The sequence below is a fragment of the Oncorhynchus mykiss genome, chromosome 4 (assembly GCF_057628025.1).
Source record: "Oncorhynchus mykiss isolate SJ-2025 chromosome 4, ASM5762802v1, whole genome shotgun sequence".
Taxonomy (NCBI): Eukaryota; Metazoa; Chordata; class Actinopteri; order Salmoniformes; family Salmonidae; genus Oncorhynchus; species Oncorhynchus mykiss.
In genome coordinates, this window is record NC_143025.1 from 52,648,551 (window position 1) to 52,663,265 (window position 14,715).

The window sequence follows — 14,715 nt, forward strand, 5'->3', positions numbered from 1 at the left end:
TGTCTGCATGTTTTGACCGCCTTTGAGCCAGTGGATTACTGAATAAAACGTGCAACAAAACAAACAAGTTTTTGGGACATAAAGATGGACTTTATTGAACAAAACAAACATTTGTGTAGCTGGGACTCTTGTGACTGCAACCATATTAAGAACTTCAAAGGTAAGTGATTCATTTTTTCGCCATTTCTGACTTTTGTAATTCCTTTACTTGGTTGTAAAATGTTTGTATGCTTTTGTATGCGGGGCGCTGTCATCAGATAATCACATGGTATGCTTTCGCAGTAAAGCCTTTTTGAAATCTGATAAAGCGGCTGGATTAACAAGAAGTTCATCTTTAAACCGGTGTATAACACTTGTATTTTTTTATGAATGTTTATGACTAGTTCTGTATTTTGAATTTGGAGCTCTGCAATTTCACCGGATGTTGTTAAGGTGGGTCGCTAGAGGAACGGCTGCGCCAGAAATGTTAAATGTTTCCCCTTAAACCACTTGAGTGTTGCTTTAGCAGTATGCTTAGGATCATTGTATTGCTGGAAGGTGAATCACCCTCGCAGTTTCAAATCTCTTGAAGACTGAAACATGGTTCTCTCAAGAATTTCCCTGAATTTAGCTCCATCCATCATTCCTTCAATTCTGACTAGTTTCCCTGTCCCTGCCGATGAAAATCATCCCCACAGCATGATGCTGCCACTACCATGGGATGGTTTTCGTGGGGTGATGAAAGATGTTGGGTGTGCGCCAGACATAGCCAGCAGAATACCAGACATTTGCCAGCAGCACACCACCCTGCTGGCTTGCTTCTGAAGCTAAGCAGGGTTGGTCCTGGTCAGGCCCTGGATGGGAGACCAGAAGCTGCTGGAAGTGGTGTTGGAGGGCCAGTAGGAGGCATTCTTTCCTCTGGTTTAAAAACAAATATCGCAATCCCCCAGGGCAGTGATTGGGGACACTACCCTGTGTAGGGTGCCGTCTTTCGGATAGGATGTTAAACGGGTGTCCTGACTTCCTGAGGTCATTAAAGATCCCATGGCACGTATCGTAAGAGTAGGGGTGTTAACCCTGGTGTCCTGGCTAAATTCCCAATCTGGCCCTCAACCCATCACAGTCACCTAATAATTCCCTGTCACGCCCTGGCCTTAGTATTTTGTGTTTTCTTTATTATTTTGGTCAGGCCAGGGTGTGACATGGGTGATTTATGTGTCTAGTCTTGTCTAGGGGTTTATTAGATTTATGGGGTTGTGTTTAGTAGAGTTGTCTAGGAAAGTCTATGGTTGCCTAGAGTGGTTCTCAATGAGAGGCAGGTGTTTATCGTTGTCTCTGATTGGGAACCATATTTAGACAGCCATATTCTTTGGGTATTTCGTGGGTGATTGTTTCCTGTCTTTGTGTTTGTTGCACCAGATAGGGCTGTTTCGGTATTTTCACGTTTCTTGTTTTGTATATTGTTCTATTTTCATCTTTCATTAAAGATGTATAAAGATAACCACGCTGCGTTTTGGTCCTCCTCTCTTTCACCAGAAGAAAACCGTAACACCCCCGTTTACAATTGGCTCATTCATCCCCCCTCCTCTCCCCTGTAACTATTCCCCAGGTTGTTGCTGCAAATGAGAACGTGTTCTCAGTCAACTTACCTGGTAAAATAAAGGATAAATAAAAATGGGATTTTTCATTGATGGCCAAAAAGCTACATTTGAGTCTCATCTGACCAGAGTACCGTCTTTTGCATGTTTTTGAAGTCTCCCACATGCCTTTAGGTGAACACCAAACATGTTTGCTTATTTTTTTTCTTTAATAATTATTAACCAACTCTGACTCCCAGTACCAAAACTCAAAATGTGTCCTCGTTTGGGAAGAAACAAGCCTGAATCCTTGAACAAAGACTGTTGACATCTAATGGAAGCCATAGGAATTGCAATCTGGGAGCTGGAATTGCATATGCCCCATAGCTTTCCATTGTAAGAGCATGGGCTATCAAAAAGAAAATGTACCGGTTGGTTTTTCTTTGGATTTCCTCCTAACATATCAATTGTGTTTATATACAGGCCAGTACCAGCGGTGGAGTATATCAGCATTGTTAGTTCAACAGCTTGTTTTTAACCAGAGAGAAAAAGGCTATATTCTACAATAATTGGTGAATGTACCATTTCAAATTGTTCCTACTCTGTCCCAACCATCTCCTCCCTTACTTCGGCTGTCATGCCAAAGAAAACGGAATTCCAAGTGCTCGCTGTATTGCAACAATGCAATTAGAATGATCAATCAATCAAATGTATTAATAAAGCCCTTCTTACATCAGTTTGTCACAAAGTGCTGTACTGAAACCAAGCCTAAAACCCCAAACAGCAAGCAATGCAGGTGGAGAATCACGGTGCCTTGGAAAAACTCCCTAGAAAGGCCGGAACCTAGGAAGAAACTTAGAGAGGAACGAGGCTATGAAGGGTGACCAGTCCTCTTCTGGCTGTGCCGGGTGGAGATTATAGCAGAACATGGCCAAGATGTTAAAATGTTCATAGATGACCAGCAGGGTCAAATAATAATAATAACAGTGGTTGTTGAGGGTGCAACAGGTCAGCACCTCAGGAGTAAATGTCAGTTGGCTTTTCATAGCCGATCATTCAGAGTATCTTTACTGCTGTCTTTAGAGAGTTGAAAAAACAGCAGGTCTAGGACAAGGTAGCACCTCCGGTGAAAAGGTCAGGGCTCCATAGCAGCAGGCAGGACAGTTGGAACTGGAGCAGCAGCACGACCAGGTGGACTGGGGACAGCAAGGAGTCATCAAGCCAGGTAGTCCTGAGGCATGGTCCTAGGGCGCAGGTCCTCCGAGAGTGAGGGAGAGAGAAAGAAAGAGAAAAAGTGAGAGAGTAAACTTAAATTCACACAGGACACTGGATAAGACAGGATAAATACTCCAGATATAACAGACTGACCCTAGCCCCCGACACAAACTATTGCAGCACAAATACTGGAGACTGAGACAGGAGGGGTTGGGAGACAATGTGGCCCTGTCCGACGATACCCCCGGACAGGACCAAACAGGTAGATAGAACCCCACCCACTTTGCCAAAGCACAGCCCCCACACCACTAGAGGGATATCTTCAACCACCTACTTACTATCCTGAGCCAAGGCCCCTGTAACAGGGTTTGAGGCAGAGAATCCCAGTGGAGAGAGGGGAACCGGCCAGGCAGAGACAGCAAAGGTTGCTCCAGTGCCTTTCCGTTCACCACACTCCTGGGCCAGACTACGCTCAATCATAGGACCTATTGAAGATATGAGCCTTCAATAAAGACTTAAAGGTGGAGACCGAGTCTGCGTCTCTCACATGGATAGGCAGACCATTCCATAAAAATGGATCTCTACAGGAGATAGGCCTGCCTCCAGCTGTTTGTTTATAAATTCTAGGGACAGTAAGGAGGCCTGCGTCTTGTGACTGTAGCGTACATGTAGGTATGTACGGCAGGACCAAAATCAGAAAGATAGGTAGGAGCAAGCCCATGTAATGCTTGTGGGTTAGCAGTAAAACCTTGAAATCAGCCCTAACCTGAAGTTCATTTAGTTATTTATCCGGGTAGCTGGAAAGTAGAGCATTGCTGTAGTCTAACCTAGAATTGACAAAACCTTGGATTAATTTTTCAGGATAATTTTTGGACAAAAATATTTTAATTTTTGCAATATTACGTAGATGGAAAAAGCTGTCCTTGAAACAGTCTTGATATGTTAGTCAAAAGAGAGATTAGGGTCCAGAGTAACGCTGAGGTCCTTCACAGTTTTATTTGAGAGAACTATAGAACCATCAAGATTAATTGTCAGATTCAACAGAAGATCTCTTTGTTTCTTGGGACCTAGAATTAGCATCTCTGTTTTGTCCGAGTTTCAAAGTAGAAGATTTGCCGCCATCCACTTCATAATGTCTGAAACACAGGCTTCCAGGGAGGTCAATTTTTGGGCTTCACCATGATCATTATAATGATCATCCATTTCTATGATTCCAAAAGTTTACTGAAGTGTTTTGATCTACACTGAACAAAAATATAAACGCAACATGTAAAATAAAAGATCCAAGAATGTTCTATATGCACAAAAAGCATATTTCTCTCAAATGTGTTTACATCCCTGTTAGTGAGCATTTCTCCTTTGCCAAGATAATAAATCCCCCTGACAAGTGTGGCATGTCAAGAAGCTAATTAAACAGCATGATCATTACACAGATTAACATTGTGCTGGGTACAAATAAAGGCCACTCTAAAATGTGAAGTTATATCACACAACAAAATGCCACAGATATTTCAAGTTTTGGTCACAGATACCTTAAAAAATTGCCCTCACAATGGGCCTCAGGATCTAGTCACAGTATTTTGGTGGATTCAAATTGCTATCGATAAAATCCAATTGTGTTTGTTGTCCATAGCTTATGGAGCGTGCAATTGGCATGCTGACTGCAGGAATGTCCCCAGAGCTGTTGCTAGAGAATTTAATGTTAAATTCTCTACCATATACCACCTCCAACGTTGTTTTAGAGAATTTGGCAGTACATCCAACCGGCCTCACAACCGCAGATAATGTGTATGACATCGTGTGGGTGAGCGGTTTGCTGATGTCTGCCAAATTTTCATTGTGAACAGAGTCCCCCATGGTGGCGTTGGGATTATGGTGTGGGCAGGCATAAACTACAGGCAATGAACACAATTACTTTTTGTCAATAGCAATTTGAATGCACAAAAATACCATGACGAGATCCAGAGGCCCATTGTGAGGCCCATGTTTTTAAGGTATCTGTGATCAACAGATGCATATCTGTATTCCCAGTCATGCGAAATCGATAGATTCATTAGACGCTAATCTATTTCAATTGACTGATTTCCCCATTTTCAGTAAAGTCTTTGGAATTGTTGCGTTAATATTTTTGTTCTGTATATAATCCCAAGTAAAATTGCAATTTGATTTGTTGCCAATATTGTGCTGCCCTAATTGTAATACAAAATACATGCTTACTATTTATTAATATTCTTTATGCATGCTCATGGCCTTTATTATAAAGTGTTTCTAGCTGTTTTTGGTGCTTTTCTAACAGTATGTTTTTGTCATTACATCAGTTGACAGTATATCATCAGGAGATCGCTATTCCAATCCAAGTGACCGATTTTGAGGACGGTCAACAGTTAATGGGAAACTCAACATTGGAGATGCATAAAGAACTATAAGGTAAATTACAATAATTGTTTTTGGGCTGAAAAAAATGTGTACTGAGCTCAATTTATAAATGTACAGGTGACATTTATATACTTGATATGGATTGTTCTTAACGCCCCATTATTCCCCCGTCTTACTTCATTGGTGTTGTGCTCAAAACATCAGGGGCCTTTGTTTTTTAGCATAAAGGTTATGAATCATGTTGATTGTTTTACTAGTCTTACCATTTCCATTGTGTACTGCAGAAGGACAACTAAAGGAACAGAAATCCATGACCATGCAGTGAATCTTTTCATCAACAATGAGGCTAATGGCATACATTGACATTTCTAAAAAGTGAAGATCTGGAGAAGGCAGACCATAAGTCTTATTTGTACAATAAGTGTTTTTGTGTTAAACTTTAATTTGGATATCATATCTGAAATCAATATTTTCAAACGTCTACCTTCTTTCACTAGAGAGTTTGCCTATTGATGTGAAATAAAATGGTAATCTGCATCATTCAAATTCTTTGAACATTCATTATTTGAAAGAATGTCGGTTTCATGAATATGTAAACATTCCCAAAATTATATTATTCACAGATATTGTGAATATTAATCAAAATGAGATCCCAAAGTATAACTAGAATATTTGATTCCATTTTATGAAATGACACATATGGAATCATGTAGTAACCAAAGAAGTGTTAAATAAATCTAAATATATTTTACATTTTAGATTCTTCAAAGTAGCCACCCTTTGCCTTGATGACAGCTTTGCACTCTCTTGGCATTCTCTCAACTAGCTTCACCTGGAGTGCTTTTCCAAAAGTCTTGAAGGAGTTCCCACATATGCTGAACACTTGTTGGCTGCTTTTCCTTCACTCTACGGGCCAACTCATCCCAAACCATTTCAGGAGCAAACCAGATGGGATGGCGTATCGCCGCAGAATGCTCTTGCAGCCGTGCTGGTTAAGTGTGCCCTAAATTCTAAATAAATCACAGACAGTGTCACCAACAAAGCACCCCCACACCATTACACTTCCTCCTCCATGCCTCACGGTGGGAACCACACATGCGGAGGACATCCGTTCACCTATGCTGCATCTCACGAAGACACGGCGGTTCGAATCAAAAATCTCAAATTTGGACACGTCAGACCAAAGAACAGATTTCCACCGGTGTAATGTCCATTGCTCGTGTTTCTTGGTCCAAGCAAGTCTCTTATTTTATTGGTTTCCTTTAGTAGGGGTTTCTTTGAAGCAATTAAACCATGAAGACCTGATTCACGCAGTCTCCTCTGAATAGTTGATTTTGAGATGTGTCTGTTACTTGAACTCTGTGAATCATTTATTTGGGCTGCTATTTCTGAGGCTGGTAGCTCTAATGAACTTATTCTCTGCAGCAGAGGCAACTCTGGGTCTTCCTTTCCTGTGGCGGTCCTCATGAGAACCAGTTTCATCATAGTGCATGATGGTTTTTGCGACTGCACTTGAAACTTTCAAAGTTAATGAAATTTTCCGAATTGACTGACCTTCATGTCTTAAAGTAATACTGTCATTTCTCGTTGCTTATTTGAGCTGTTCTTGCCATAATATCAACTTGGTATTTTACCAAATAAGCTATCTTCTGTATACTACCCCTATCTTGTCACAACACAACTGACTGACCCAAACGCATTAAGAAGGAAAGAAATTCCACAAATTAACTTTTAACAAGGCACACCTGTTATTTGAAATGCCTTCCAGGTAACTAATTCATGATTAATTTGGTTGAGAGAATGCCAGGAGTGTGCAAAGCTGTCATCAAGGCAAAGTGTTGATACTTTGAAGAATTTCAAATATAAAATACATTTATATTTGTTCAACACCTAATTTGGTTACTACATGATTAGTCTGGGTATCCATTTGATTAGCTGTGAAGCAGTTTTATGGCTTGAGGGTAGAAGCTGTTCAGAAGCCTTTTGGACCTAGACTTGCTGCTCCGGTACCGGTTGCCGTGCTGTAGCAGAGAGAACATTATATGACTAGGGTGTCTGGAATCTTTTGCAATTTTCAAATCAAATCCAATTTTATTAGTCACGTGTGCCGAATACAACAGGTGTACCTGTTGTACCTGACAGTGAAATGCTTACTTACGAGACCCTAACCAACAATGCAGTTAAAACAAATATGAATGAGAATAAGAAATTAAAGTAACAAGTAATTAAAGAGCAGCAGAAAAATAACAATAGTGAGAATATATACAGGGGGGAACCGGTTCAAAGTCAATGTGCGGGGGCACCGGTTAGTTGAAGTAATGTGTACATGTAGGTAGAGTTATTAAAGTGACTATGCATAGATGATAACAACAGAGAGCAGCAGCGGTGTGAAGAGGGGGAGAGGGTGCAAATGCAAATAGTCTGGGTGGCTCAGAAGTCTTATGGCTTGAGGGTAGAAGCTGTTTAGTCCCAGGGTCCTTAGCTTATTGATGAGCTTTGAGGGCACTATGGTGTTGAACGCTGAGACGTAGTCAATGAATAGCATTCTCACTTAGATGTTTTTTTTGTCCAGGTGGGAAGGGGCAGTGTGGAGTGCAATAGAGATTTCATCATCTGTGGATCTGTTTGAGAGGTATGCAAATTGGAGTGGGTCTAGGGTTTCTGGGAAAATGGTATTGATGTGATCCATGACCAGCCTTTCAAAGCACTTCATGGTTAAAGATGGGAGTGCTACGGGTGGTTATTCATGTAGGCAGGTTACCTTAGTGTTCTTGGGCACTGTGGTGGTCAGGCACTGTGGTGGTCTGCTTAAAACATGTTGGAATTACAGACTCGGACAGGGAGAGGTTGACAATTTCAGTGAAGACACTTGCCAGTTCGTAAGCGCATGCTCGCAGTACACATCCTGGTAATCAGTCTGGCCCTGCGAGTGTGATCACACAGTCATCCGGAACACCTGGTGCCATCATGCATGTTTCAGTGTTGCTTGCCTCAAAGCACGCATAGAAGTCATTTGGCTTGTTTGGTAGGCTTTTGTAACTAACTGACCAGCTCGCGGCTGAGCTTCCCTTTGTAGTCTGTAATAGTTTGCAAGCCCTGCCACATCCGACGAGTGTCTGACGAGCCGGTGTAGTATGATTCAACTACTCATTCATTGCAGCTGCAGTGCTGGCTGTGAAGAACGATTCAATCTTAGTCCTGTATTTACGCTTTGCCCGTTTTGATGGTTCATCTGAGGGCACAACAGGATTTCTTATAAGCGTCCGGGTTAGAGTCCAGCTCCTTGAAAGCAGCAGCTCTACCCTTTAGCTCAGTTCAGTGCGGATGTTTCCTGTAATCCATGGCTTCTGGTTGGGTTATGTACAGTGCCTTGCGAAAGTATTCGGCCCCCTTGAACGTTGCAACCTTTTGCCACATTTCAGGCTTCAAACATAAAGATATAAAACTGTATAATAATTTTGCACGCCCAATTTTTCAGTTTTTGATTTGTTAAAAAAGTTTGAAATATCCAATAAATGTCGTTCCACGTCATGATTGTGTCCCACTTGTTGTTGATTCTTCACAAAAAAATACATTTTTATATCTTTATGTTTGAAGCCTGAAATTTGGCAAAAGGTCGCAAAGTTCAAGGGGGCCGAATACTTTCGCAAGGCACTGTAAGTACGGTCACTGTGGGAACTACGTCATCGATGCACTTATTGATGAAGTCTGTGACTGATGTGGTATACTCCTCAATGCCAACGGATGAGTCCCGGAACATATTCCAGTCTGTGCTAGCAAAACAGTCCTGTAGCTTAGCATCTGGGGAGGCAAGTATCCTAGTGGTTAGAGCGTTGGACTAGTAACTGTAAGGTTGCAAGATAAAATCCCAGAGCTGACAAGGTAAAAAAATTAGTCGTTCAGCCCCTGAACAAGGCAGTTAACCCACTGTTCCTAGCCCATCATTGAAAATAAGAATTTGTTCTTAATTAACTGACTTGCCTAGCTAGTCAGTAAAAAAATCAGTCATCTGTCAACTTCTGTATTAAGCGAATCACTGAGCAATGCTATTCCAAAATTCCTCATCCTAATATATACACTACCATTCAAAAGTTTGGGGTCACTTAGAAATGTGCTTTTCTTTCAAAAATAAGGACATTTTTCAGAAATACAGTGTAGACATTGTTAATGTTGTAAATGACTGTTGTAGCAGGAATGGCAGATTTTTTTAGGGAATATCTACATAGGTGTACAGAGGCCCATGATCAACAACCATCACTCCTGTGTTTCAATGGCACGTTGTGTTAGCTAATCCAAGTTTATCATTTTAAAAGCCTTGGAATGCGTGAACTATGTGCGAACTAGTGCTCTGAGACACCGCATCTTCAGTGAGCTGTGTAAAGAAATGGGCTCTGAATTCGAGGTACTTCTGTACCATTCTAACGTTCGGTGGTTATCCCGGGGACAGGTGCTGAATCGTGTTTTTGCCGTGCGTGTGGAATTAGCTCTGTTTTTGAGTTCATTCTCATTTTAGCGTACATGGCTGATATCTTCGCAGCTCTCAATCATCTCAATCAAAAGATGCAGGGCGGTGGAGTCAACATCATCGAAGCGGAGGAAAACCTGAAGGCTTTTAAAAAAAAGCTAACGTTATGGAAACGACGAACAGAGAACCGTAACTTCGCAAACTTTCCCCTGCTGGACGACTGTGTAAGTAAGATCGAAGATGTATCTGGAATCGGAGACATTTCTGTACCCGCGGAACTGAAGCAAGCAATTGCCACGCACTTAGATGAGCTTGCAAAGTCTCTCGACGGATACTTCCCTATAGGAGAGTCATATCCAGCATCGGTGAGACAGCCGTTCACGTTTAGTGTTGAGACAACAGATGTCAATGATGAATTCCTCTATGAAATCATTGAAATTCAGCAGAGCCAGGTTCAACAGCAACTCTTCAGAACAACAACGCTTTCAACGTTTTGGTGTCAACAAATGGTAACGTACCCTGTTACTGCTAAGAAAGCTCTGGAGATTTTCATACCGTCACAACATATCTTTGCGAGCAATCCTTTTCGAGGATGCTGGACATAAAAAAGAAGAAAAGGAACAGACTTTGTTGCGAAAATGACATGAGAGTGGCACTTGCCAAGGTGAAGCCGCGCATTTCCAGAAGTCACACTGATTGCAGTAAATATTCATTATTATGTTTTTGTGTGAAAATCATGTTTGGATGATTTTGTTCTTTGAACACAGTGATGTTGATGCACGGTTCATTTTGTGTACCAGTAAAATATATACCTATGTTTTGAATTTGAAAAAATCATATTTTATTTTCCAATTTAGGGTTCGGTGAATGCACATATGAAACTGGTGGGGTTCAGTACCTCCAACAAGGTTAAGAACCACTGGTCTAGTTTGAGAAACAGACGCCTCACAAGTCCTCAACTGGCAGCTTCATTTAAATAGTACTCACAAAACATCAGTCTCAATGTCAACAGTGAAGAGGCGACTCCAGGATGCTTGCCTTCTATGCAGAGTTCCTCTGTCCAGTGTCTGTGTTCTTTTGTCCATCTTAATCTTTTATTTTTATTGGCCCATCTGGGATATGGCTTTTTATTTGCAACTCTGCCTAGAAGACCAGCATCACGGAGTCGCCTCTTCACTGTTGGCGTTGAGACTGGAGGTCTTCAGTGCTGATGAAATCCCTGGCAATTCTCTCATTCTAGTGAGGGGACATTCTGGGATTTAAATAACAACATAAGGCTGAGGTATACAGCTGAGGCATGGTGCAAAGGAAAAGTAACCCTGTTTACAGAACATTTGAAGCTATGAATTGTTTTTCACAACAGTTTTTTGTAATCAACTGATTACTAAAACCTTACCTTCTGAGTTATGATAGAGAAAGACGCTTGCTAAGCTCATGAGACATTTATAACTTATATTCTTCAAGAATCAATGAGTAAATATCAATAATTCAAATGACCATTGGACAGATTCCCAGATCCCAGACTTTGTCTTTAACCTCTCTGCGCACGGAACCCGCTAGCGGGCTGAAGTTCCACAACATACGGTGGTCGCTACATAAATAGTCATATTAAACATTCATGAAAATACAAGTGTCTCACCTGTATCGAAAGCCTAGAATCATGCTAATCCAACTGCGTTGTCAGGTTCAAAAAATGATTTACTGCGAAAGAACACAATGCGGTTATCTGAGCATAGAGCCCCATAAAAAACAACTATTTCAACCAGCACAGGCGCAACTAATTCACAAACTGCAATAAAATAAATAGTTTACCTTTGACGATCTTCGTCCGTTTGCAATTCCAATGCTCATTGTTAAACACTGAATTATCTTTTGTTTGATAAAATCCGTTTTTATAGCCTACACGAAACATTTTTTGAACCGCTTGTGTAGTGAATTCCGTCTCATTCCATTTTCAAAGACACATTCCAGGTAAATACCCCACACAGAACGTGACTTTTCCAGTCATGTTGGGTTTCACTGCAATCAACTGGTTTGTTTGTAACACAATCAAACCTGATGGGTCATTTCGCGGGACGTATTGACTGAAAGAAACCGATTTGAAGACAACAAGTCATGACATCATCGTGCTCCAATGATTTGCCCGCTGTTTCGTTGATTGACTGTCTTTTAACCCAATGACCACTGATTGTCTTGAAATTTAGCTGGGTAGATAGCCAATGAGCTGAGCTAAGTGGCAATACGCCATGTTTATGTGTTGCAAGACCAACCCATGTAGTAAGCTCCAGCGTAAAGAGAGTCATGCGCTATTGAATTTTCATACCGGAAGAAGCTACGCATTTACGCCCTGTATTGTTTGGTGAATGCGCAGAATCAGCTGTTTATATATCAATCATTATGGCGACTAAGTCAGGGAAAGCAAAATCTAAGTCTAGATATACAGATGTACACACAACTTTAGAGTAAATTGATTGGGAAGGTGAGACAGAGATGTTGTAGGACGCTTCATTTAGCGATTGTGGATATTTTTTGAACGGGAGAGGACATCGTTTTGGACTGGTAAGTTCTTATCATGTTAATGCCCTTGTTTGAAATTAATAATATAAAATGTTATTTATGATTTATTATTTATTTTATAAGCAATATATAAACATTTAATGTCATGAAATGTGAGATGCGTGTGTCTGCCGCCCCACCCCAACCCACATGAAATAGCCTATTTGAGGCTGTTGAGGAGAGTGCAGGACCACATCAATGGCCAAAGTGAAATGGAAATAGTAGATACAGCTGGTCTGTTGTAATATAATAAAGACAGTAATATGATAAAGACAAAGATCTAGCTGGTCTGTCATAATATAATAGAGACAGTAGATCTAGCTGAAATGTCATAATATAAAAGAGACAGTAGATCTAGCAGGTTATAATAATATATTCAACCGTCAACTCTCTATATATATGTTTATTATACCTGTTGATACAGGGCTAATATGTGAAACTATTCTAACTGAACATTTTCTTTCACAGTGACACTGACTCCGAATGGGAGTCTTATCCAGTGTCCTGTGTGAATTTAAGTATGCTCTCTCTAATTCTCTCTTTCTCTCTCTCGGAGGACCTGAGCCCTAGGACCATGCGTCAGGACTACCTGGCATGATGACTCCTTGCTGTCCCCAGTCCACCTGGCCTTGCCGCTGTTCCAGTTTCAACTGTTCTGCCTGCGGCTATGGAACCCTAAACTGTTCATTTTTACTCTTGAGGTGCTGTCCTGTTGCACCCTCTTCAACCACTGTGATCTCCACCCGGCACAGCCAGAAGAGGACTGGCCACCCCTCATAGCCTGGTTCCTCTCTAGGTTTCTTCCTAGGTTTTTGCCTCCCTAGGGAGTTTTTCCTAGCCACCGTGCTTCTACACCTGCATTGCTTGCTGTTTGGGGTTTTAGGCTGGGGCTATATAAATATATTTGATTTGATAGAGGACTGAGGGTCATCCAAATATTGAAAATGTGTAAATAGTTACCCCTGTTATTTTGTAAATGTATATATATTTATTTTTTTCATTTTTTTCTTCCATTTTTTTTTCTCAACTTTTTTTGGGGGGGGTGTGTTAGAATACCATTTTGGCATTTTGTATATAGTTATTTGTTTCAAAATGTAAACCTTCACCAATTTGGTCACTTGGGTACATTTGAGCTGCTTGTGTGGGACACCTGGGTGACTTCATGATACATGTCATGTAGCCCACTCATTTTGGAAGTTATCATTCTGAAACTTTGTACTGTTGCCCTCTTATATTTTTCACTGAAATTGTCCCCATCATTCTATCTGAATGTTTGTTTTATCTTGTTCATTTTAAAGATGATGATACAAAAAGAAAAAGCAAACATGTTTTTTTCATTGTTTTATCTAAACCAGATCTAATGTGTGTTATTCTCCTACATTCAATTCACATGTACACAAACTTCAGAGTGTTTTCAAATGGTACCAAGAATATGCATATCCTTGGTTCTGTGCCTGAGCTACAGGCTGTTAGATTTGAGTATGTCTTCAGGAGGAAATTGCACAAAGTAGGGGGGGGGAGCTGCAAGAGGTTTTAATGTTGGGACTCCAGACTGAAAGATATGAAAGAAGAGAGGTTTGGCTAATATTGTGGGAATTGTTCTGACTGTGACACTTAGCGTTAACAAATTGATATTAGAGGAAAAAAATACTATAAAACATAATCACCTTATGTACCCCTACCACTTGACCTGATCCATTTTGAATGTGTCACGATCGTTGTATGGAGTAGACCAAAGCAGTCACAACCGGCTCTGGCAGCCCCTGGCTGGCTGACGGCTCTGGAGGCTCCTGGCTGATTGACGGTTCTGGCGGCTCCTGGCTGACTGACGGCTCTGGCGGCTCCTGGCTGACTGACGGCTCAGGACAGACTGGCGGCTCTGACGGCTCAGGACAGATGGGAGACTCTAGCGGCTCAGGACAGACTGGCGGCTCTGACGGCTCAGGACAGACTGGCGGCTCTGGCGGCTCAGGACAGACGGGAGACTCTGGCGGCTCAGGACAGACGGGAGACTCTGGCGGCTCAGGACAGACGGGAGACTCTGGCGGCTCAGGACAGACGGGAGACTCTGGCGGCTCAGGACAGACGGGAGACTCTGGCGGTTCAGGACAGACGGGAGACTCTGGCGGCTCAGGACAGACGGGAGACTCTGGCGGCTCAGGAGAGACGGGAGACTCTGGCGGCTCAGGACAGACGGGAGATTCTGGCGGCTCAGGACAGACTGGAGACTCTGGCGGCTCAGGACAGACGGGAGACTCTGGCGGCTCAGGACAGACGGGAGACTCTGGCGGCTCAGGACAGACGGGAGACTCTGGCGGCTCAGGACAGACGGGAGACTCTGGCGGCTCAGGACAGACGGGAGACTCTGGCGGCTCAGGACAGACGGGAGACTCTGGCGGCTCAGGACAGACGGGAGACTTTGGCGGCTCAGGACAGACGGGAGACTCTGGCGGCTCAGGACAGACGGGAGACTCTGGCGGCTCAGGACAGACGGGAGACTAGCAGCGCTGGGCAGGAGGAAGGCTCTGGCAGCGCTGAACAGGCGGA

At 42.2% G+C, this 14,715-nt stretch overlaps 1 protein-coding gene and 1 long non-coding RNA gene across 4 annotated transcripts in view; one reads left to right on the plus strand and one right to left on the minus strand.

Moving 5' to 3' along the window:
• The window catches only part of vtg3 (vitellogenin 3, phosvitinless), a 41,079-nt gene extending 35,393 nt beyond the window's left edge, over positions 1–5,686 (plus strand). For 2 of the 3 annotated variants that reach the window (XR_016495324.1, XM_021599921.3), the window contains exons 27-28: positions 5,090–5,198; positions 5,432–5,686. Coding sequence is in view for 2 of the 3 variants with exons in the window: in XM_021599921.3 (XP_021455596.2) it covers positions 5,090–5,197 (108 nt within the window). In the remaining variant the exon portion in view is untranslated. Of the gene's footprint in view, positions 1–5,089; positions 5,201–5,431 lie in introns of those variants that run through there. The other variant, XM_090232275.1, reaches the window with a different exon arrangement.
• Positions 2,693–11,561, minus strand: LOC149984058 (uncharacterized). The gene is made up of 3 exons (XR_016495325.1): positions 11,425–11,561; positions 11,252–11,313; positions 2,693–2,814 (listed from the first exon to the last, which is right to left on the minus strand). It is a non-coding gene; the product is annotated as an uncharacterized LOC149984058 (long non-coding RNA).
• Between the last annotated feature and the right edge of the window lie 3,154 nt (positions 11,562–14,715).